General features: G+C 43.0%; 2 protein-coding genes across 2 annotated transcripts; one reads left to right on the top strand and one right to left on the bottom strand.

The window, feature by feature from the left end:
- On the bottom strand, positions 1-19,956 carry LOC104341419 (carbonic anhydrase 13). Its single transcript, XM_086465904.1, has 7 exons — positions 19,884-19,956; positions 13,711-13,908; positions 9,735-9,853; positions 6,337-6,432; positions 5,151-5,213; positions 4,071-4,226; positions 1-2,197 (listed from the first exon to the last, which is right to left on the bottom strand). Exons 1-7 carry the CDS (start codon positions 19,912-19,914, stop codon positions 2,084-2,086), a joined length of 777 nt encoding a protein of 258 aa, XP_086322030.1. The 5' UTR covers positions 19,915-19,956; the 3' UTR covers positions 1-2,083.
- An 878-nt stretch (positions 19,957-20,834) lies between these two features.
- On the top strand, positions 20,835-25,326 carry RBIS (ribosomal biogenesis factor). Its single transcript, XM_086465933.1, has 3 exons — positions 20,835-20,963; positions 23,741-23,857; positions 25,161-25,326. Exons 1-3 carry the CDS (start codon positions 20,835-20,837, stop codon positions 25,227-25,229), a joined length of 315 nt encoding a protein of 104 aa, XP_086322059.1. The 3' UTR covers positions 25,230-25,326.
- Positions 25,327-25,353: the final 27 nt, after the last annotated feature.

The raw sequence follows: 25,353 nt of genomic DNA, 5'->3' as shown, positions 1-25,353 counted from the left end.
TAAAATCCATTTTTTATTTTGATAAAATCCTTATAAATATCAAAGCACTGGATCAACTCCACTGTTTTCAAAATGTAAAAAACCACGTAAAACTTTTGTTTCTGATATGAAGCAGTAGCCTTATTACTTTCTCTTCTAAGGCAAACAAACTTTATAACCTTCCTGCAGTTTGTAAACATTTTGTTCATGTTCTGCAGCTACTCACATGACAGGGAAACGTATCAGATCCAACACTTAAGTCGAAAAAAAAAGGTATAAAAACACGCAACACACTCCTACTCTCTCCATGCACACTTTCTGGAAGTCATCATTCAGAAAGAACCAACCTTTTTGGTCTTTTCAGCTGCATTCTTCTCCCTACGCCAGAAAACAAAAAGGCTTTCCCTTTTGGTTAATACTTGTACCCACTGCCACTGCCAAATGCCTTTTATTTCTCCCATGGTCTATTTGTGTTCTTTCCTTCAGAAAACATTCAGAAGGCACTGAGAGGCCTTGCAGCAATAGTAGCTATATTCTGGGGAGGAGAAAACAAAGAAATCCACTTACCTTAAACTAAGCTAAAATATCTATGTCTCTATGTCTAGTTTATTCAGTTATAAGAAGGTATATAAAATCAACCCTGATTGTGATTTCCCTCATGTTTGTCCATCTAAGACCAAAAGACCTGTTGAGGTAAAAGGCACAGCCTATAAAAACTATTAAAAAAACTAAATTCATGGAGAGCAGTCATGGAAGATGAGCTGGTCAGAAGTACTACAGAGATTGGTGGTGGTTGCTGCCCACGAAACCTCTAGCTACCTCTTTCTGGTATCACGGGTTTTCACCATGTAGTTCTCACAGTCTGAGGGTAAATCTAATCCTATACTAAGCTACATTCTATGGCAAGTTCATTAAAAAAGAATAAAAATAAATTTGGCAAAACCCAAAGAATTATATTCAAATAACAAAAGCTCCTGAGAGAAACACATGCTCAAGTCAATTCATAAAGATAGACATTTCAACACATTGCTATTGAGGGCTAATCTTTTGTTAGATACTGACTTGGTTCTGATTTCTTTGGCTTGCTCTAACTGCTATCTTTGGTCTGGGAATAGAAGTGCAGCCACTCAAGTTCAGCAGCAACAGCAGAACATCAGCCAGTACCTAGGGGACATTACATACCTGAGTCGTGCTGTGCTCCACTGCCAGGTGTGAGGTATGCAGCATGTGCTTCACACTGCAGCGTTCAACGTGTCCAGTATGAAACAGTCTGGAGCAACAGCTACCCCTGCCTCCTGATTTTAAGTGGTAGGAGTCTGATGCTACATGGATATAGTGTTACAGTCCCTTATTGTTTACCAGATGCAACAGACTGGATTAGGAATTCATAGTTCCTTTTATGCCCTTCCACCTTGCAGTTTTCAGGTTTCAGGACAATTTCATCACTACACGCCGTGGAATTCAGGAATACATAATCCACCTGCAATATACAAAATCCTTCTAACAGTCAGTACTCATTATTGCTATGAAGCTGTCAGAATGATGGGATGATATAAATACCCGTTTTACTTAAATGCTGGTAGTCATTACCGATTTTTGTAGGAAGGTAAGTCAGCATGGTATTGCAGAAGTCAGCAATGAAATTTTATCAGGCTTGAAATATTTTTTTTTCTTGAGAATTACAGGGTGAAGTCTCACATAGAAGCTAAATGTTATGTTAGAGACCAGAAGAATAATCCCAGAACACCCTTTATGGCTATTATTATCAGGGATCCTGTTCAGTAATTTGGTGGCAAATTTCGGACAACTCTTTCATCAAACCTGACCCTTACCATTAGCACCGCCCTCTGTGCATGCAATGCTCGTGCCTTAACACTCCCAAACCAACGCATTCAGACACAGTTGGACCTGTTAACATTGATGAACCTGCAACAAATTGGGACCTACTTGTGAGAAGTGACTGCATGGTAGGTAACCAGAAATAAAACAACAAAACCTATTTGTTAAAACAACTCACGAAAAAAAAAAAAATCACAAGGTGTATTAACTATTAAAATCAATTCAGCCTTTGGTTTTAGAGGAAGACTGCTCTGGCTTTACTCCTTTAATTCCTCCTGACTTCTCGTCCCTTTAAAGGCTGGGGAGGCCGGTAGTTTCTCAGCAAGCAGCAGGCGACCTCATCCTCAGCAGTGCTCAGGAGGCTGCGGAATTTGGCTAGCTGCAATCAAAAAAGACATAATATTCAAACCAGAAGAAATTCTGATTTTTTCCCTTGAGAAGACACAGAACAAGCAGTTATTCACATCTCCACATAAGGTTCTCTGCTTAAGCTGATCTCAGCAGAAACCCAGATGAGAGCTCAATGCCGAAATGTCAGGAAATCCAAGTCTGATTTCTGACCTGAAGTTTATTATTTTGTCTAAGTTCTAGTATTTCCAGTATTTACTCTTTCTATATACCAACTTATCTCCCTTCTAGGTTACCAAAGGTAAGACAGCATAGAAATCATTCCATTATAATAGAGCATTTAGTTGTATGGCACATTGCATCTTAATTCCATTAAGACCAAAAGAAGTCAGTACTATCTTACTTCACCCTGTTCTAAAGCTTACATCTGTAATTCAGGCTCCCTGTGAGTTTCTAAAAACTTAAAATTTATTTTTAATATTTTTCAACCTGAAAAGTACACCAAAAAGTAGGTAGTAAACTAAAGCCCTGAAGCAATACAAATTTGAGAAATAAGACTAAATGGCAAAACAGTATCAGTCATGGTAATGACTGATCAGTCACAATGGTGGACACTACTGGAAACAGTTTTAGCTATGTGCATGCTTATATTTATAAGAATATGGCACATTTATATATAAATATATATTATAACACATATACTTTAATACATAAGATATAGCTACAGTCTGTGAAAAATGAGTAGTAAAGAATCACTGACATTGTTTCTGACACCATGTCCTCCGAACTTGTTACACATGGGAGTATTTCACATTTTAGAATGCATTAATTATAGATTAGGCCAAATAAAATGCTTTAACCTGAACAATGGCTTGTCTTTGGGAAGCTGATATCTTAACATAGATTTTCAATCCTAGATCCATACGCATTGCAGCAAGTCCTGCAAAGCCAGATTGAGGGGAGTGGGGAAGCAACACCAGTGAGAAAAACGCACACACTGAGCAAATACATGACTTCAAATCAACTACAAACAGAATTTGAGGTCTTCTGACTAACAAGCACCCCATTCAGTGAACTGTCTCAATAGTTTGTGCAAAGACTGAAGTCACCATTTCTGGTGAGTATGTGTGTATTAAATTTTCTGAGGTATTTGTAATATTGACCATGAATGAGAAAAATGCTGGGGTACAAAAATCTTAAGGGTTACAGGGTGCCCAGAATATTGACAGCAACATATTGCAGGTGACGTACTTATCAACATCCAATATCAGAAGTTATAATCTGACATACATCAGTGTCTCCAGTGGGAAAAACTCCTTATACTTGAGATGATCAGCCCACTGGGTGTCACTGTTGCAACGTCAATATGTATCATGAAGGTTAATTTAACAAGAAATGTTGGACTTTTACCGGGTATCACACTTTTAGGAAAAGTAGCCTAACACAAAAACCAACTTACTACAATTTTATTTGCGTTTCATTATTCTAGTAAATTCACCAAGTTTTACATATCTGGAATGCAAGAAGAAATTTACTATTGATCTGCCACATAAAAATGCAGGAGCAGAGGTTTGAGCAGGGTATGGAAGTAATTGAATTGAACAAAATTCCAGAATTTCTAAGTGTCACCAGAACCTTTTTCACTGTAGGTTCCTTGTGGGTTATTGTTGATTGTTAATTTTTAGAGTATGCAAAGTCTCTTTTTAAAACGTATAATAAATAGCTGTTATGCAAAGAAAGACAACAAGAAGTTAGGATAAATTTGATATACATATTTCGTCCTTCAAAAATTTGATAAGGTATGCAATGCCAAGGTCTGCAAAAAATATATTTTTGGGTGGCATTTACCATTTCAAGTCTTACAAAAGCAACATTTCTATAGCAGTGAAAAATGAAAAAAATACCTGTTCAGAACAAACACTTATGGGCTCTCTCAGAACAATCCAGATGACACTCTCAAGAAGAGGTGGAACAGTGAGAGAGCCAAAGTAAGTCCAGTAGTCCAGGGACTTGGGGAGCAGACAGCTAGGATCAAAGTTTGTGAATAGTGCTCTTTTACCCTGGAAAGACAAAAAAAAAATAGCTCATTGTGTTTCTAGATGTAATATATTTAGAAATGTATTTTTTACACAAAATCAGGAAAAAAAAAAAACAAAACCGAAAAACAGGGCAATATTATTTAAAAGCGAGAGGCCGAGATAAATCATGCCAGAGGTGGAGCCTGTTCCACTACCGTGTGGGTTGGCAGCATCCTGGATGATCACAGCAGGTGAGTCCATGCCCCTCTGATGAGGGCTTACCTCTGCCTCAGCTTTGCTGCTGCCATCCTTGATGCCAGCAGGACACCATCAAAGGTGCCATGTCAGCATAGTTACAAGTGACCACGAGATGGAAGTTGCAGGGAGAGCTGAGAAGACGTTAGATTTCCAACGTGGTCTCTATGGGGCTGGCAGAGCAACCCCACAGGTTCCCGCCACCTGCTCCCCTCCCCATTCACTCCTCCCAGGCCCATGCGTTCCGACTTCTCCCTGTTTGCTACCAGGCCAGAGATGCCTGTACAAAACACTATGTTGTGAGTCTGTCCAATTTCTCTCACACAAGTGATAGCTTATTTCTCACCCCGTACCTCAGCAAAACAGGGGAGGAAAACTTCCTCTCATCTTTTTCACAACTTTCCATAAAGTATGTTCCTCCCATTGCTATTCTCATAGCAACAGATTTGTCAGAGATTAGGTTCTGTGAGGAATTAGCCTTTTCCTCTGATCTCTTACTGTATAAAAATTATTCTTTGTCTGCTTAGTTTTCACCTTTACCTAACAAGCATGCTCCTAAACTGTCTCAAATCAGAATTAGATATAGATAGCTATGAAACTAGAGACTAGGGAATATGAAGGTAAAGGGAGTAGCAGCCAGGTTACCAAAAAAAAACCAAAACAACAAAATCAACAACCAATATTAGTATTCTTTTAGAAGCATTCATTCACCTTGATTCTGATGGTGTCCAAGCGGTCAGTAATTTTCTTCAGCTGAGGGTTGCATTCACCAATCTATTAACACCAGAGAAAAAAAGACATACTTGAGCCCCAGAGAAAAATGGCAAAAATAATTATCAAAAAGCAGATGCATACTGAAATGGTTTTATATAACTTTACTTAAGCGACTGTGAGATCTGATGGATTTTGTGAGTACGAGCCTGTGACTAGCTGGTCCTTAGAAATAGTACTGGTCATAAAGAAGATACAACTCCCTTGCCGACAATATTCATTCTGGCTACTCATAGTAAATATTTCAGCTACAGAAGACCCACAAACTTTACACTGCAGGGGAATAAAAGCAATTTATTTTTCATATTTTATATGCAGGATATTAGAAGTTGCAGGCTTATGTCTGAAATTTAAATTGCTTAAAACAGTGAATATATCGTTCTTACATATCCCAAGCAGATCTTGTGTGCTAAGAAATCCGATGAAAATTTCCTTGAATCATTACAATGTAAACTGGAAAGACAGAATTAATGAAGCAGTTCTTTGCAACTGGTGTACGGCTCCCTGACTGTGCCAGCACCAGCACTAGTTGCACTCAGGAAGCTGTGGCAGCCAGGCAGAAACCCCAGATTTGACCAAAGCCCTATCCTTTGTCATAGATTGTGTGAATTCCACATCTGCTTCTTCAAACGGATGTCAGTGAAGCTGTTGCAAGGGTTAATTTCATCTTAGAACAGGTACAAAAGGCAAAGAGGTATATAAAAATTATAAGGAAATTCTCCCGTTTCTGGGTTTGGGGATTTTTATTATTTTTCAGAAGAAACTACCAGCTCAGAAACAAACTGTTAAAGACACATTCGATCCAAATCAAATCGCCCTCCTAAAGAAACCTGTTAGTCCAGTACAAGTTACTGGGATCCATATAGGAGCGGCTGAATTAAGTTTCACATCTTACGTTGTACAGGAGTGCAGACTAGGCAAACTGAAGAGCCACACTGTCTTGAAAATCTATTAATTTGGTATTTTTAATCTTCAAGGGAAAGTAAACAGTATGAAGGAAGCAGTATAATTTAATGCCCATATAAACCAAGTATCTTTTTTAGCAATAATTATACCAACCATCACCATTATCCCTTTGGGCTCATAAGACGGATTTGCTAGGAGGGCTGAGGCATTCTTTTCTTACCTTCAGAAATACAGCCATGACTGCTAATCCGTCTGACTGACGAGCTGCCTCGACGAAACTGGAATACTTTTCTGAGTTCCAGTGGACCACATGAAGCTGAAAAGCAAGAGACACAGACAGCATCAACTCCCGCTGAACTGAAATAGTCACAAATTAATACTACAGCTTTACTGGTTTTGATACTCTACTTCACTCTCTTGTATTCAGAGCCATTCAGTTTTCTAAATGCAAATATTTAATGAAATTGGCAAATATGCAGTTCACACAAATGGCAAAAGTATTTCCAGTGGCTGGGATTATTCAAAATTTAGCAGCAATCAGCACACCACAGTGCCTGGCAAACTGCTGTTGGGTCCCCAGACTTTGAACAGAGAAGCTAAGACAAGATATCCCATGGTTATATAACTAAAGATTTTAAATCCATTTTTAGTACAGCTGACTTCAAAAAGTGATTGAAAATCATGAGAATGTTAGTAGTCGCTCCTCTTTTTCCTTAATCAAGCTTTCAGTAACATTAATCAGCCACATAAATAGCTAGAAAACAGGCAGAGGAACACACATTAAACTTGCACTGACCCCTTTTCCCTTGTGTAGTTTAAGCTGAACGTCAAAATTTCATTTTTGATACTTTCTAAATGTCATTTTCTATGACTACCAGTAGTTAGGCACTTACAAGCAGCTTGGTTATCTCAGGTTTGAGCATATGCATTTCCAACATGCATTATTCTGTAAGTGTCCTGTGGTAGCTGCTTAAGCAGCTTAAAGACATCACCTAGCCAGGTGGGGGAAGGAAAAGCCCATGATGTCTATCCCCATACCGCCTCAGTCTCTCCTGCTAAGCCAGTTTTGCTGAATCCTGGCCACGCTCCATGGTGGGAGCTCCTGGTTCCCGGGAAGTGCCAGGACGTCCCACCCTTGAGCAACAGTCCGACTGACAAACTGAAGAGAGCACAAACACTCACACAGCACTTAAGACTAAGTACTTCACAAACATTAATTACTCTCGGAAGTCCTCAGTGGATTAGTAAATCTTATTACCCATAGTTTTTAGATAAGGAAAGAGAGGCTCAGAAGCAGGGCATGGGATTAGCTTTTCTAAAATTGGTGACCATCTTTTCTGACTTTGAACTTGACTCTTTAGGAGTGCTGAAAAGCAACTCCACTGAATGATTTAAACTGGGATGAACCCCTGAAAAAAAAAAAAAAAAAGGCTTCCTTTTGGAATACAGCACTTCAAGACCTCTAAAGCAAGAGCAATTTAGGAAAGCTGGAACTTGCTTTAAAGGTTTTCTATAGGAAGCAAACAGGAATCTAGGAGTGTGAAGATTTTGACTCTAAATCTCAATCCTTACCTAATGTCTATGAGTTTCGATTTTACATATCTGTAAAATGGAGCTCTTACTTGGTGTTACAGAGTGCTACTCATGTTTGTTAAGCACTTGGGCTCTACGTGCTGAAATACTACTTCCAGCAGTAAGGAATCCCATTGAAATCAATACATGTATGCTCATGATGAAACACATGCTGGCTCACAGCTTCAGAGATCCTTGAAGGAAAGTTGCTAAGAGTATTATCAATTAAACAGGGAAGAGAACATAGTCCACTAAACCATTCTCAGGTGCACTAGTATCCTGGAACTCATAGTGCCTGCACCACTCACTATTGTAAGTTCACAGAAGCTACATTGAACAACCTTTAAACAATTACATTTTTATATACACAAAAAGGAAACAGATACTCTCCATCAGAATTGACTTTTATTGTGGATTTTTAAAAAAGCAAAAAACCAACAAAGAACAAAAAGGAAAATTCCCGCAACTAAAGCCCACTCCCACTCCCTCATAGCTTTGCCAAAGAAAAAAAAACCCAAACCAACCCCCCCAAAAACCAAAACTACCAAACAAACTGAGCTGTGAAACACTTTTGGGTACAGCCCCATTCTCAATGGCTTGTGACTTCTCTTTAAGGAATATATCCCGTCTTACCACCGCTCTGTCACTGCAGCTTGTGAGGAGACCTTGATCAGACCATACGTTGTCACAAAGAATGGAGCCATGGATCCTTTCTGCTTCCCGGTGGGCTTAGGGGGCTGAACCTTGTAGTCTTCTTTACCTGTACACTAATTCTTTCTTTGACTTGGTCGATGCTTTTTCTTGAAATCTTACACATCTTCCTTATGAAGGTGAGCACTGAAACAATCTTCATGTCTCCTTCTGAGGCATTTTCTTTTGTGTGAACAGTGCTCAGAAGCCTTGATCTTAATTCTGGGTTCCTTATCCCAAAGCCAAAATGACATCTAGAGAGCTTCTTGTGGAGGATTACCCAATCAACAGGTAACGGAAAGGTTTTTAGACTGGCTAGAAATTCAGAGATATTTTCTCCTTCCATTTGGTTTCTTAGATGGGAAACATATATATATTTTCTCAGCTAGAAATTTGGTTTGGTAGTTAATGGTTTTAAAGCACCTCTATTAATTCTTTATATTCCATCTCACCTGGTTCCTGTGGAAAACATAAGCCTTTAAACACTGCAAATGTCACTTTTCCCCATTAGTGTTAGAAAACTGATTTTTTTCTGACCACTATCTTTTATAGCACTTCCAGTAAAATCTGATCACACCACTGTGCATACATTTCATTTTTTTTGTTCTTTAGTATTATGTCTTGTATTTTCCATTAACATTTATTTTTATATTTTTATTTCTTTCTAACCTCAGAAAACTCTTCGCTGTCTGACCTACATGTTGTTAAAGATCCCAGTCTCATCAAACTACTCCATGTTACTTCCATTTGCAAAGAAGAATCAGATTCTGAATACTTTTTACTGTAGACTACTCGAATGCATCGAAGGAGACAGAGGAGTGAACCCTCCGTGCCAGAGCAGATGGTGCATTTCTCCCTGTGGCATGCTGCCTCCACTGAAACGCAGTACCTCCACAGACAGTAGGCACCCCACAGATATTAAGGTGAGGTTCTCAAAGCCGTAACTATCACATCGCTAAATGCACCGCAAAATGCAATACTCCTAAGTCTGGCAAAAACTTTACACTGCACAGGCCCCAAATCAAATAATTCTGTGGTTTGTAACTGAAGCTGATTTTGAAAATATTCTCCAAGGAAGAGACAGTGAAAGACAAAGTTTATAATAACTCTTGAACATTAAATCTTGCTCTTATCAAGCTCTTGTCTTCTGTACTCCTTTTTTTTAATCCTCTCCAAAGCTTTCAAATATGTTCTCCTTTGGGAAAGGACCAAACATGCAACACTTCAGGAAGACCACTTGTCTTTTGATAAAATGGGGGGAGAATGAAAAGCAGGAAGAGGAGGGGCAACAATATTTTTACAATGGAAAACTAGTCACAAGCTTAGAGGTACAGATGACTCCATGTAAAGCCTTACCTCTGCTGCATACTTCATCCCATCCACTGCGTGCTCAGAGCCGGCTTCATCGTTGGACCCCCAATGGAAGTGAATCTGGCGCAGCCTGTAGGTCCCGCTGAGCGGCCCCCCGGTCAGCACTGGAAACCCAAGCATAGGAAGAGGCTTCACTGAAGGAACAGGAGCCGCCACCCACATCCTCTAACATCACACCAGACTTCAGTCTTTGGACTGTCTCCTACTCCTTCTCAGAAGCTGTCTCAGATGGGTTCTCATTTCTTTGAAGTACTACAGAAACCCTCACTTGTCCAGGATATGACTTTCAAAATAGCATTTATGTGTCGATTAGTGGATTACGGCCCATTAAAGGGTATGTTCTTATCACCATGTTTGTCTTGCTATGGGTTGGATATTTCTCAGAAGATGGGAAAATATTTCTATTTTGCAAGTGTTTTTCTTTCTTGAATGTATTTAAAAGAGTCACTGAGAAATTAAGCTTAAATTACAGATTTTATAAATAAAGGGGAGGATCAGAAAAATACAATGTGAATATAATTTCTTCTGTGAAATTTGGAGGAAAGTAGGTGGAGCTTAAAAAAATTTCAAGGCTCTTTCCTTCATTTGCAACTAGATTCAGTTACATCAGATTTAATCTGAGAAAAAGGAGCATACATTAACATCAATAAAACAAAGCCAACATCACATACACATTGTACAACTGCAGTATTACTGACACTTAATTAGCCAGGGTTGGAAGGAATATCCCATGAGGAGTGGCTAAAGACTTTGGGTCTGTCTAGTTTGGAGAAAAGGAGGCTGAGGGGCAACTCCATTATTGTCTAAAACTTCCCGAGTAGGGAACATGGAGAGAGAGGTGCTCAGCTCTTCTCCCTGGTACCCAGTGACAGGACACGTGGGAATGGCTCAAAGCTGCACCAGGAGAGATTTAGACTGGACATTAGGAAGCATTTCTTTACTGAGAGGGTGGTTGAACACAGGAACAGGCTTCCCAGAGAGGTGGGCAATGCCCCAAGCCTGTCAATGTTTAAGAGGTGTTTGGAAAATGCACTTAACATGCTTTAGATTTTGGTCAGCCCTGAAGTGGTCAGACAGTTGGACTAGGAGATCATTGTAGGTCCCTTCCAACTGAAATACTCTATTCTCTCCTCTTCTATTCAACTTAACATGCATACAGGTGGGCTTTTCATTGTTCTACTTTTGCATATACTCATCTTTTGCTAATCAGAGTTGGAACCAAACCACCTCTGCACAGACTCGAATGTCAATCACATTCCAAAAGATTCCTTATTCACCGCAAAACAAACCACCCCACTCTCCTAGCTCCATGTCTCCTCTGAGGGTTTGTGAATTAGTCCGGGCTGGTTCGCTGGCCCATTATAGAGATTTTAGGGGGAAAGGATGGAAGCTTTAACCAGAGGGTTTTTTAAATTAAGAGCACTGGGGAGGACAATAGTTATTTCTTCTTTCTTCTAGGTTTAGTCCAAAAACTAAACTTTGTTAGGAACAAAATACATCAAATAAAGATAAAAGAAGAAATCTTAAGTAGCCCATCTGCTAACACAAGTAGCCTCGCTAATGAAAAGGAACTGGAACTGTTTATCTGTGGGGAAAAATATTTGATCTCCTTAAAACTTCAACTCAAAAACATGCTTTTACAGAGCCTATAAACGTAGTGAACAAAGGGGACAGGGAAGTGGCACTCCTACAACAAATTCCTTCTTTCAATGACTGAAAACATGGAGGCAAATGATCCCAGCAATGTGTAAAGATCAGTGTTCTAACTGGCTGAGGGAAAACAATTCTGTAGAAATGCATCAGCATTCAATGAAATACTTCTGCTGAAAAATGTGGAAAATGGCCTGATGATGTATTTGTGCCACGTCATACAGTGATGGTAAAACCCTTCCATTCCAACAATAATTAAGGAAGAGGTTAGTCAGAAGCTATTTAAGGCAAATATCAGTATCTCAAAGTTTGAAAAGAGCTGGAGGAAGGTCTTTGAAATATCAATAGACCAATTTCAAACAATGGACCTAATGTGGTACCAAAGAGGATAAACAGAATTACACAAACAGTTACAGACTTGACAGCCCAGTTTCAATGCTGGCCAAAGTAAAGAAATAGTTCATGTGGAAGTCTGCTAATAATGCATTAAAAGATGCAAATGTATTTAGTACCAATTAATTTTTTTTTTTTTTTTTCATAAAACCAATATATGGCAGGAGTGCTTACTTCACAGGGATGCCCCAGAGGCCAAATTTTGGCCCTAGAAAATTCAGTATTTTTTGATCAATGACCTGAAAGAAAACAAAAACATTACTGATAAAGTTTGTCAGTGACAAATATCAGGGAAAATAGTGAATAACTCAGTTTATGGATACAGAAGGATTTGAATTCTTTGGTAAGTAAGGCATGACAATGGCCAAAATGTAAAGCCATGTATGTGGACTGAAGAATCTAGTCCATATATAGAAGATACAAAGTCTCCTGAAGGAGACTGGTGATTATACTTGTTAATTATCTGATCAACATATCTCTCAGTGCTTGGCCATGAGAGGAACTATATTCTTGGAGATATGGCCTGAGGAAAGCAGTAAGAAGAGGATCACATTACCACTGCTTTGGTACCAGTGTAAGCCTACAGAAATATTTTCAGGCCCTGTCACTTCATGGATAGAGTTAGAAAAGTGGAAGAGGTTCTTTGTGTATTTATATTTTTTTTTTTTTAAAAAGAAAAGGAGTTTAAAGGCTGAGTTGCTCTAACTCACACCAGAAATAAAGTGTTATTTTGATTTTTTTAATTGTGAGGGTAATTAACAATTAGAACAACTTACCAAAGGCTGTGGTAGGTTCGTCATCGCTGGAAATTTTGAAATCAAGACTGTATGTTTTTCTAAGAGATGTGCTTTAGTTCACCCACGCCTACTAGGCTTGAAGCAGAGATTAATTCTGGGAAGTCCCATGGCATCTGACACGCGAGGTCAGACCAGATCAGTGACGGTGAGCTGATGGCTTTCAGGCAACATCCAATGTTGCTTGTATCGACAGGAAATTTAAGAATTAAACTAAGACTCTCCAGGAAAGCAAAGTATGATGTTATCTCCATCTATGTCTGTTGCCTGTTGCCACTATAAGCTAATAGGTCCTCGGGTCTAATCTAATGGACAGGGTGATCACAAATTAGTCCTCCTCTGGCTTTGACCCCTGTGAAAGCTTCATATGGGTCTGGATCCTCATCTAAGCCTCACGCAACCACAAGAGGATTTTATTGCTTGAAGAATCTCCTACAGTTTCAAGAGGAGGTGCGCTAGCTAGCCTACCATCCAAGAGAAGGTTTTAAAGATGAAGGCACTAACATTACAAAGACTATGCTAAACCAGAGAACTTCTAAATAAGAATTATTGCCTGCAAAAAGGGACACTACGTACTCCTAGAAAAGACTAGGACAATAACATTTTTCAGAGAAGAAAAGGGATCACTTGGGATATATTTCATTTGTTCTGCATTGTCTCTTTCCTGACACAAGAAGTCCAGGTATGGATTGTAAAAAGGGAAAAAATATGTAACCAAACCTGCAGCTAAAGTCAGATAAGAGACTTGAGCGATTCAGTTGGAATGAACCTGTAATGAGACACAAAGGATTCATCTGCAGTGAGAGAGAGCAGCATTTGAAAAATTGTACACAAAACTGTTCAAACAGGGGGGCTGGCATTATCTTGCTGGCTGGGGTGGATCAAACCACCCTTGTGAAAAGGGAATCCTAACACTTTCTGAGAAACACAACCTTGAACTCGTGTCCAATATGTTCCCACATTGTATCATGCTGAAAGACAGGGGAAAAAGGAATCTCTCATCTGGAGAAGCAAAGCCTTATTGTTTATGAGGAGTTCACACCCAGCAGTGAGACACGCCCCGGCTGTATGTACCCCACTCAAGAAACGGTGGAAGAAGACAGTGCAACAGGAAAGGAACAAACCTGATTTGTTGACGGTGTCATCAAACTCAACACTGGTGGAGTGCCCGTTGTTAAGGATGATTTTAGCAGAAGCCGGATCATAATTGGGATTTAGAGGACGGAGAGAGGGATCATACTTGGTTTCCTCAGTTTTGATGTCAATGGGTGACTGACGGTCTCCATTAGCAACAGGAAAAACCTCCTTCCAGTGGGCAGGCCCTGCAACACATTGGAGAAGTCTAAAATGATGGCAGTGCCCTGCTTCATATGCAAGAAAACTCTGCTTGAATTGTTCTTATTTGCATCTTTTAAATTCAAAAAGGGTGCATCAGAAAAACACAGATCAAAATATTCAGCTACTTTTGCTGCACCACATTGCAACAGCAGCTCTCAGGACCCCTTTATCTACTTTGCATGGTGTATCTAACTGCATTTGGCCTTTGAACAGGGCCATGTGCAGTAGGTAGATATTTAACTATTCAGTTAAAACTCAACTATGTACAAGACATATCCAACAGAAGCTCATTCAAATCAAGCATCCTGTATCCAACAGGCACTGTGCCAAAACAGATTTTTGACATGCCATTTTTGCCTAATATCATGTCTCATTCTGTCTTTAAGTATTACCTCTTCTCTGTCCAAAATCCCTGCATTAAGGGTTTTTTGTGTCTTAGTCATTGGCTGCAAAAGACCTGAGAACACATCTTCTACTGACTACAATGAATGAGATGAGGAGGCGTCAAAAAAGATAAAAAGGCTGAGTGGTATGTGGACTCTCTTGGGGCCTAATGGCAGTGCCTGTAACCTAAGCACTGCTGCACAACTGATCAGCTCCTCCCAGTGCATCAACCCTGCAAACCAGCTGCCACAACATGAGAGTCACCCTCTAACCATAAAACCTACACACACACAAGCACACACGTACCCACACACTAGTATAGTGCTGACAAAACCAGCAAAGACAGGAACAGTCAGGACAGTGGTGCCTGCATGAGGTTTGGACTTCTACCACCTGAGAACAGATCTTCCAGACACAGACTTGCACCACCATTCACCAGAGTTAGCTAGAAATTAAAACACTAAAGAAACTGTTAATCAGTACTGGTGATCTCAAGTTAACCTTCCTCTCTCTATGCAAGCTAAGCCAAAAGTCAGCTGAAAAGCATTGTCTCTGTAAATCAACAACACAGATATGAGAAAAATGGTAAATGTAATTCTAAAATAGGAAGAAAAACTTCACAGATGAGACATGTGAGGTGTCTGTTCTTATGTACTAAACATCAGAGAGTCCTCAATAAGAATATATGTGCCATTGTTGAACCATATTTGAATAACAAGCAATGTAGAAACAGGCCATAGAAGAAAAATAGGAACAATAAGATGCTTGGGGAATGTGTTCTATAAGGTAAAAAGAGCAAACAAGGTTTAGGATCGAAAAGAGAGTAATAAAGGCAAAAGGCAAAAGTCTGCAGGACTAATCATCTTTCAGTATTGAAAAGAGCACAGCACTTCTTTTTCCCCCAGGCTTGTCATGGGTAAGAAGCATAATAAATCAATTAGGAGACAATGGATATAAAAAAACCTTAAATATGAGCATCAGAAACTGATCTTGTAAAATCTGTATCATTGGAAACCCTCATAACTCCTATACTGAAGGTAACTGATCTCAGTCTAAAAAATCAGCCTCTTGGTTTGCGTCTTTCCGGATGGCTTAGCACTTAAATAAACATGATGACAAAAAAGGATCAAAATGTATTACATTGTGATTAATAGCCTAACATCAAAAGTTGTCAGACAGTTTTCTGTCGTTGACTTCAATAGAAGCGAGCACAGCTCAGAAAGCCAGCACAGCTCAGAAACTCACAGGTGCTAAACCAACCCAAGCGTGCCGGCAGTAAATCAGGGAGGGGAGCGTCCCATGGCGCCTCGGGGAAGCAGCTTGCACAGCCACCTGGGCAGAGACAGATTCTCCTCTGGGCAGCACCGAGGAAAAGGGAAGGAATAGTTTGTAAAGACCAGCCTAAGACTTAAACCTCAGGTAGAACAAAGGCAAGGGCCTTCAGTCTTGAGTTTGTTAAAAAGTCCTTTTGTTAATGACTTCACTAACTAATTCATTGGGGAAACCACTTCTAAGGCAGAAGATAAAAATCCTACTGGTTTGAAATACAAAGTTGTTTAAACTTAATTCTTCTCACTTCACAAATGGTCAAAAGTATTCAATATTTTAATTACATGCAGTTTAGCATATGATACAATTTTAATTGTGTTTAGATTCTTGTACCCTGTAGTTGCAATGCACAATTTTATTCATAAGAAGCACCACTCCATCATTTATACCTAACTACTCTGACTTGGGATGCCTAGAAAAAGCTTATTGCTACTTAATTACAATGTTTCAGATGTTCCTTAACTGAGGAATGGCAAAATATATTTACGAGCTTAACTACTTTGTCCTATTGCTCCATCTCAGAATGAGTTATTGCACATTAAATAATATAATGATTTGCATTCAGATATAATATGAACGTGCCAAAAAGAGGACCCAAAACTTTGATTCTGTCATTAGCTAATTATTCAACAATAAACTTCAGTTCTAAAAAGACATTGTACCTGCCTTTGTACTTAGCTTAGATGACCAAAATTATTTTGCTATGGTGATTAAACAGTAACACAAGACCGCCAGAAATCTGACTTTCAAAATGTACAGGAAAATATCAAGAAACTTCAGCTCATTTTGTACCACTAGGTTATATCAAGTAGTATTCCTTACTAGATTATCTGCCAGCAATCTAATATCATTATCATACTCTTGCCACTGTAAGAAAACTGTGACTCGATTCATTACTATGGACCCCACCCCAAAGCAAACTTTGTGTATGACTGTTGGAAAGTAAGTCATTACAGTTGGAAGAGACGCTCAACTACATGCCATACAATCAGATTTAAGCCAATGGGATCTCCAGGGTGAAAATGTCTTCTGAATTTGGACCCGAATTATATGCCTCCATCTCAATACAATGTACAGGTTAGTTTTTTAGATATGTACTTTAAGAGATACCCAGGAAAGTGCAACTCACCAATTCACCTCCCTTTGGTTTTTAATTTACTGCAGGAACATGATGAAATGTACTAGTTTTTTAACTCATGAAACCCCCTCCTGTTGATGGGAAAATGTTCTGTTGCTAGAGTAGATTACCTAGTAGCTTTTAACAACCAAAGCCATTGTGACCAAGATTTAGGACAAAAAACAACCCTCTGCTCTGAAGATTGCACGCCTTTATCTTGGACACAGCATTGCCGAATGCGATGCACACCTCTGTCACTTTTAGATCAGACTATTGCTACTTGGTACCCATCAGCATTGCAGACATTCAGCTCATGAAATAGATCTCATAATGAAGGCAGCTGCAAATTTGTCAGGAAACAGAAGTCACTATAGCACCTAACAGTGGTGCTTTTTTACCCAGCTAGAGTTAAAGATGACAGGTTTCATCAAAAGGATAGACTAACTTGAAACAAGCCTAGTGGAGACATCGCAGGATACAGTTCAGTTGCAGTGAGCCTCTATACTTGCAGAAATAGAGCACACACAGGTGAAAAATTGGGTTCTTTTTTTGGACAGTTTGCTATTATACACAGAAAATTCATTAGTTTGGTATGGTCTGACCTTGGCAGGATCACATCCTCATTTATTCAAAAAGAGAATCCATCGGCTGGTTTATCATACACAAAATGCTTAAATTTATAAGGTTAGGTTTGCAAGTAATTTAGTTGCATATTGGGTTACAATAAGATTAGCTCAAAAACAATTGAAAATTCACAATGGGTAAAATTAAGTGCTGTTTTTTTAAAGCAGACATCAAAATTATGTAATCATTCTCAGGGAGTAACAACAGCATAAGCAATGATGGTCTCTTCCAACCTAAATGATTCTATGAATTCATATCCCTTTTTCTTTATAAAAGGCCTTAGTGTTACAGTAGTAACTAGATCAAGAGATATTTTTGCAGTAAAACATAATACGGGTAAGTATTTTCCATATATTTTATTAAATAAACAGTAAACTGAGGCAATTGATTCTTGACCTAGCTTGTAACTAAGGCAATTCCCCAGCTAACTAAAAGGTCTAGTCCTGTGATGTGGTGAGAACATTCCCCTCGTCACAGGAATCTTAAGCAGCAAAGAAACACATGCACGATGCCACACTGAAGCCAGTTTTCAAGATCTCAGTATTATACCTCCACACACAAGCACCATCAAAACTGTAAGGTAAGAACAGTGGCAAGAAAGCAAAGGCCAAGGTTTGCATAGAAATCAAATATTACCTCTTTGCATTTCAGAAATACGGGCATCAAAGCAGAGGAGAGCATTTAATGTGGGGTATAACAGTCAGCCCATGCCCTTAAACGTAGATATACCATCTATGCAGACATGTATGTGTAATATTTGACAGTTTACTTTATGCACATAATGATTTATGTTGCAGTTATTATTGCTAAGGGGCAAACAAGTTTTCCCCCAGTTTAAAAAAACCCAGCACTTTTATCACTGCTAGTAACAAATGCAGAACTCAGAGTGAATGCAGATGTCTTTCCAACTGTTCAGGAAGTCAACTTCACTATATGACTGCACCAGATTGAATTAATTTCATTTTGTTTCTGCCTCCTTGGTTGCAAAAGTTAATCTTAATTTCAGGGAAGCTACTTTGAGGGCTATGCAGGGCAGTAAAATTTTTCAAGACTCAGAGCAGCATCCTGCACCTGCTATTCAGCCAAAGAAGAAACAAGCCAAACCAATAAAATAAATGCATAAAAAGAGAAAAAGCTGAGAAATAAAACTGATGCTAGGGAAAAGCAGTGAAGTGTTGGCTATCCATGCATCTTGCCTCTCTCCTTTAGTCTCCTGTGAGAGGCTGGGGAAAGGGGACGGACTGATGAGGAACTACCCACCCTGCAGCTGCTGGGTGCTCCAAGAAAGGAGAGAGAGAAAGCTGAACTCCACCCCAAATATGTTATCAACCAGTAAACAGAGTTTTATAGGAGAAATGGGGCCTCAAGCAAGGTCCAGGGCCACCCTGATAGAAAATCTGGTGCCCTCCCCTTCCTAGAAGTTGAGAATAGCAAATGAGGAGGGATGGGATAAGGGAGGGAAGTGGGCTTCTTATCTGGACAGTGCAGGTGAAGTCCACAGCGCTCTTGGAAAACATGTGGAGAAACAAATTTGAAAAACAAGACCCATTTACGTCTTCAGGGGAGGGGTAGCGTAGACTGCACAACAGTAGATAACACACCTAATCATTGCAACATCACTGTGATCCACCACCACCCAGTTTTTCAGGAAAAGTATATCCATCCAGAAAATTTGGAACAAAAGGACTAGGAAGGAAAGGCAGTACTTGCGCAAACAGTATTCCAAACTCCAAGTAATAATATACACGAAGCATACTCCTACAGGCACCAGTATATGCAAATATATAGCTTTCTCCTTTTACTATCATGGTGGTTTGTTTCTCTAGGTATTGTAACAGACGACGTAAGCTATTCCATTCATTTCATCAGAGCCGAGTCTCCCATTTACAAAAGCACTTTAATTTCTACTTGCATGACTTGTGAGCCGGTTCGCACACAGGAGCGGCGTTTGCATGACTTACCATGCAAAACAGAGGAAAGTCTTTAAGCCTGCTGATGAGCGCATCTTAGGACTTCAAAGACTGACAAGATTAAGGAAACAATAAAATCCCAAAGCATCTCGTCTTGGGTGCGTAGGTACACATTCAAACGACCGATTCCAGCACCTAGTGCTTCCTACCGTACGACAGGGGCAGAACACCGCCACAATCACAAAGGCATAGCCGATGCGGCAGCCCCGATCAGCGTGGCCGTCGGATCGGAACACCTCGATACGCACACGCAACACAGCCACCAGACGAGCAAACGCAACCCCTGCAGGCAGCGAGCCGCCCCCCTCCCGCCGCCCGCCGCCGGTGCTGCTCACGAACACCCCTCCTGGCACCCGGCACCGGGCAAAGACCTGCTCGGTCCCGCGCTGCTGAGCCTCGGCGGCGTTTCAGCCCGCTCCGCGCTCGCACGGGCTCGGGCGCTGCCGGAGGAGCCCCGGGGCTTCCCCGACGGCCCCGCGGGAAGCGCCACGGCCGCCCCCGGACCCCCGCCCGCTGCCGCCGCCGCCCGCCCTACCGTTGTGCTCGTCGTATCCCCAGTGCAGCATGGCTCCGGGCTCGGGACGGGACGGGACGGGACAGGCGGCCGCGCCGACACTGCCACCCGCTTTGAAGGCGGCGGGCGGCGACGCCCCGATGCTAGGGCGCCGATAAGGAGCCCGCAGCGCTCCGCGCCCGCGCAGCCCGGCCCCGTTCCCCCTGCCCATCCGTGCCGGTTCTGCCCCCCTGCCCCCCCCCCCGCCCATCCGTGCCGGTTCTGCCCCCCTGCCCGCCCCCCCCCCCCCGCCCGCCCATCCATGCCGGTTCTGGCCCCCCTCCCCGCCCCAGCCCTCCGCCGTCGGGGCGGCCTGAGGGCAGCGGCCGGCTGGCAGCGGCGGTGCCGCCTCGCAAGGGACCGCGCCGACAGCGCAAAGGGGCTCCGCCGCCCCCCGCCCGTGGCACCCGCTGTGCGGCAAGGAAAGGCGGGGAGGTGCGTCCCTGTTCCCGGGTGAGGCCCCGCTTCCCTCCCGCCTTACCCCAAGACCCGTTCCCTCTGGAGTCACGCTTTCCAGGCGGGACCCAAGGGGCAGACGGGTTTCCCACCACCCACTCGAAGTTTTGGGGTTTCCTTGTTTAGAACGCTGTGTTTCGGGGACTGCCAGGCGCGTGCTCCGGCACGGCGTCGCGTAACCCGGCGGCCGGCAGCGACAGCCGCAGGGAGCTCGGCCTTCCCGTGCCGGGCGCTGGCTGGGGAGCTGGGGCGAGCGCGGAGCCAGGGCCGGGCCGCCGACCTCTTCCCGCTGCCCGCCGCGGGGCCGGGACGGCGGCCGCTGAGCGGGGGGCGTCGGGGGGTGGGTGGCGGCGTGCGCAGCGCCCCCTGCCGGCCTCGCCGCCCGATGGCAGCGCGGGGGGGGGGGGCGGGATCGGCGACTTCCCCGGCGCGCGGGTGTGACGTCGGCCTGGCGGCCGTCGGCGCGGTGCCGCCGCCATGGGGAAGAGCCGGTCGCGGGCGGCGAAGGCGGCGAAGGCGGCGAGCGTCTTCCGCATCGCCCGCAGCGGCGCCGCCAGGGCCAGGGGCAAGGGCAAGGCGCGGCCCGTCACCTCCGGGCTGAAGCAGGTGCGCGGCGCGGGGGGAGGAGGGGGCGCTGGCCGGGGGGCGGCGCGGCGGCGTCCCGGCGAGGGCCTCGGCCCTGCCGCGCCGCCCGTAGGCACCTTCCGCGGGGTTTCCGCCGGGCCGGGCTGGCGCGGCCTTCCCTCCGCTTGGGCCTCGCATGCGGGGCGGAGGAGGAGCCGGTGGGCGGCTGAACGGGGCTGGCGTAGGTCAGTCCCGCTGCTGTCCGTCGCGTTCCCGGGCGGGCCCCCCTCACGGGGCGCCGGGCTGTTCCCACAGCTCTGCTTGCGGCTGGCTCGGGAGCTCATCGCCTGCGAGGTGATTCGACTTGCTAAATCATCAGCAGAAGCCGTTGAAAACGCATTTTGCGTTTTTCTGTGCTGGGTTGATGAGTTGGACCAACTGAATTACGAAGGAGTGCACGGAGAAACATTTTGGGGGGAGAGAACGGGAAAGGATGGAGCCTTTTCTGATCCCGCGGCTGTTTGTCTCAGCTGTCGAGTAAAACTGTGCCAGTGAGATGCCAGGAACAGAGCTCAGGGCATGCACTGCCCTGTGTCTGCATTCCTCTTTCCCCTCCTTCTTGCTCCCTAGGCTGTGAGGCTCTGCAAGCCGATTTGACACACTAAGGCAATGGAAAATTGAACAGGCAGACCCGGTATTCCGCCAATTCCGGGTCCGTAGAGCACCACAGCCCAGAGGAGGGAAGGGGTAGGTCGTGTGGCTGCGAGCGACGCAGGGGAGGAGGGACAGAGGTGATCTCAGCACGTTTTCCTCCTGGTCGCAGCAAGTCATTATATGCTATCTTCTTCTCAGACCTGCCTCCAGCCGGGGCTGTGGATCTGCTGAGAGTTCAGCTGGTCCCTCTAGAAGAGCATCGGCTAGCGAAAGCAGAAAGGTGGTGGCTTATTGTTCCCATGAAGTTTAGGTGCAGTCTGCTGGGCAAACAGAGCTAAATAGCAGCTCTAAGAAAAGGCCCTTTCAGATTTTTCTCCTGCAAGCTAAAGCCACTTGACAAGTTAATCTGGTAGACAGGCAGGAACATAACAAACTTTGGAAATAAACAATTTTATGTTGCTGGCATCACATCTCCACTTAAGTCTACAGGTTTCTGTATAATAAAAGGAGAAACAGGTTTAAAAAACACATTCATGAAAAGTCAACAGCTTATTAGGAGTAAAATTTTATTCTCTGTGTTTGAAGCTGTATTCTTTAATTCATTAAGCCTTTGGGGATTTACTTATCATTAAGCAGTATAGGAAGATGCTCAGAAAAAATTGTTAAAATAGGTTTATTCTTTAAGCTACAAGCCCATTATAACTATTCAAACTTCTCATACAGATACATGTGCTAGCTCTAGAGCCTCTTTCTCTGGAGGAGTCCTGCCAGAGTAGCTGAAAGTATCGGGTATTAAAACTGACTGGATCCTTTGAGCACCCCTGTAAAGCTGGAAAATGGGATGGGAAACCGAAGACCTTTGTAGATGGCATTGCCCACAGGCCCATCCGCTCCGACGTGAGCTAGGAGCCGAGTCCGCGTTTCTCGAGTCACCGTCCAGTATATCATGAACTGAAGTGCTCATCTGAGTGGGCTTGTTTTATCAGCTGCTCACCCCTGCTTTCTTACTACTGGGTCTCTTGGTCACTCTGAATAAATGGAGTTATTGTTAATGTGTATGTGCTCCGAGATCATGGAAGCTTTGAAAGCAAAATGAATACGTGTCACTGTCCACGGTTTGCTTCTGCCTGTGTAGACTGCTGAGAGGTGAATTACAGGGGTAGCCTTTGGAACAGCGGTAGGTATCCTGAAATTTGGGGTTGCCTGAAGACGTGTGAGCGTGCTTGTGGAACATTTGCAATGTAATGGGCCATTATCTGGCTACGATCCTGCTCCAGACTTGGCACTCCAGAAGCAAGAGGTGCTCGGGCTGACAGCAGCTGAATCTTACTTTGCTGCAGCAGTGGAAGAGTTTATGCCCCCCCCTTGCATCCACCCTGCTCCTCTTCCACAGGTTACTGTCCCCAGAGCAGAGCCCATGTCCGTGTCTTAGCTGTTCCCCTTCGAAAGCAGGCGTCTTTGCTGAAATAACTTAAGGCGGCAGACTTGGGCTAGTAAGTGAGGCTGAGGTGTCCTCTTGTGAGGGAAGGCTGAGAGACGTGGGGCTCTTCAGCCTGGAGAAGAGAAGGCTGAGAGGGGAGCTTATTAACACTTACAAGTATCTGAAGGGCAGGTGTCAAGAGGATGGGGCCAGGCTCTTCTCAGTGGTGCCCAGTGACAGGACAAGGGGCAACGGGCACAAACTGGAGCACAGGGAGTTCTGCCTCAACATGAGGAAAAAGGTTTTTTTTACTCTGAGGGTGACAGCACAGGAACAGGCTGCCCAGGGAGGTTGTGGAGACTCCTTCTCTGGAGACATTCAAAACCCACCTGGACGCGTTCCTGTGTGATCTACTCTAAGTGGTCCTGCTCTGGCAGGGGAGTTGGACTAGATGATCTTTCGAGGTCCCTTCCAACCCTGACAGTTCTGTGTTCTGTTTGTGGATCACTATGAGCTCCCTTTCCAATAGAACAAGTTTAACTGCATTCATAATTTTCAGTTTATTAGAACATTAGTAGTACATGGCTAGATGATACTAAGTAACAGATAAACTTACTAAAAAGCAATTTTGGAAGCTATGCATATAACACTGGCTGTATAATAGTTGTACAAAAATGGTGCAATTTCACATGCTAACAGAATTTCTGTTAAAAATACCAATGTGTGTATTTTTTTCCCCTCCTAGATAAACATTAGAAATGCTGAGAAAGTCAGCACAATAAATAAAGCATTTGCTGAAGTTCAGAAAGAAGTACAGCAGCTATCAAAAGGCACTGCAGCAGAACCTCAGAAGAGTCATCAGGTAATTCCCCTTTGTAAAAATCTGAGGAGGGAAATGAAAGGAGTGTCCCTGTGCAAAGCATTATATGCTGGCTCTAAGACTGCAAGCAATTAATGTAGTTGCTTTAAAGCTTTATTAATTTCAGTTGTCTGGTAATGCTGAAATCTGGTTAGCCTATTCAAGTGCTATGTAACTGCTGAAGTAAAGAGAGAAGAGGGTGGACAGCCAAGCCAGCGCATGCATCCAAAACATATTTTTAAATTATGTTCTAGCTGGATTTTAATTATTCTTTTTAAAGTTAATTCCAGCTCCGGCCCCTTGATTCGAGACATGTCTCAACATGAATACACACGAAGTAAGGATGAACCTTGTTCCCTGCCTGAAGCACCTGATAGTGCTTTGAACCAGAGCTCTGCCTCTTTCGGTTCCCGATTCCTAAGCCTTCACGTTCCCTCGTCAGAAGTTACCAACACCTGAAATAGCAATTTCTGTGCAAGAGCTCTTGCCTGTAGCACTTGGGGTTCAAGTGCCGTCCTTTGTCTAGTCTTCTAAACAGTGCTACGTGCAGTCTTGTGCAAGGAATAATTCACATAATTTAATTGCTGACAAGCTCCTCTGTGTAAACTCTTTATGCTGACTCTTTCTGATGCTCTGGGCATGGTTTGGGGGCGAGGGAAAGCAGGGGGCTAGGATGAGGTACAGATTAATCCATCCTGGCTGTTGGGGGTAGTGGGGGGAGTTGGCCAAGTGGACAGGAGTTGAGCGTTATTTACTGCGCCTGGGGCAATGAAATTTCTGCATGACTGGGAGCAACAAAACAAGTGTCAAATACCTTAAGGAGAGGCTGAAGGAAAAATGAAACGTGGGTGACTGCTGCCAGCACGGGAGGAGGCCAAGCAAGGGTTTCAGGGCAGTTGGTGCCAGCCGTACCACTGCTCCTGTGCTAGCAGGGCTGTACATGACATCATGTCAAATTTGATCACTCAGGCTACAATAGTATTTTCTCCAAAGCTGCAAAAGTGTTGTTGAGACCACTTCTGCACTAAAAGCTGAGCCTATTTCCATTTGGCCCATGTATCTTACATACTGGCATGATGCTTTCTTCTTCTCCTGCAGCATAAAGTAGTGGCTGCTTATCTGTCAAGTTTAGTAAATCCTGCAGTTCCCCAAATTAATGAATTATGACTGCAAAATCAGCCTAGATTAAATATCTAAAGACAAGCTAATGTTATAGATGAGCGTTATTCACTAGTGTGGGTTTTTTTTCAAGCAGAGCAAAAAGAAATTGCTTTCTTCTTTAAACTGAAACTCATTTTTTTTTCAGGTTTCCACAAATCTGGAAGAGGAACCTGCAAACGTGGATGCTGCCACAAGCCTGTTATCTCAGCTGTAATGCATCATGGACAACAGAGGGATTGCAGGAAATCAAGATCACAAATACTGATAGCTTTGTTTGTACAATTTTATTAAAAAATCTTGTTAATATACAAGTATTGGCACACTTTAATACAAACTAC

Source organism: Leptosomus discolor, chromosome 5 (genome assembly GCF_034619465.1).
Source record: "Leptosomus discolor isolate bLepDis1 chromosome 5, bLepDis1.hap2, whole genome shotgun sequence".
NCBI classification, from domain to species: Eukaryota; Metazoa; Chordata; class Aves; order Leptosomiformes; family Leptosomidae; genus Leptosomus; species Leptosomus discolor.
Note: the sequence above shows the minus strand (reverse complement) of the source record. Positions and strands in the feature narration are given on the sequence as shown.

Coding starts and splice junctions, on each gene's coding strand:
- LOC104341419 (XM_086465904.1), bottom strand. CDS start 19,914: ATGCTGCACTGGGGATACGACGAGCACAACG. Junction 4,227..5,150: donor TGGACACCATCAGAATCAAG/GTGAATGAATGC, acceptor TTGTCTTTCCAG/GGTAAAAGAGCACTATTCAC. Junction 2,198..4,070: donor TAAGTGTTTGTTCTGAACAG/GTATTTTTTTCA, acceptor TTTTGATTGCAG/CTAGCCAAATTCCGCAGCCT.
- RBIS (XM_086465933.1), top strand. CDS start 20,835: ATGGGGAAGAGCCGGTCGCGGGCGGCGAAGGCGGCGAAGGCGGCGAGC. Junction 20,964..23,740: donor TCACCTCCGGGCTGAAGCAG/GTGCGCGGCGCG, acceptor TTCCCCTCCTAG/ATAAACATTAGAAATGCTGA. Junction 23,858..25,160: donor AACCTCAGAAGAGTCATCAG/GTAATTCCCCTT, acceptor TTTTTTTTTCAG/GTTTCCACAAATCTGGAAGA.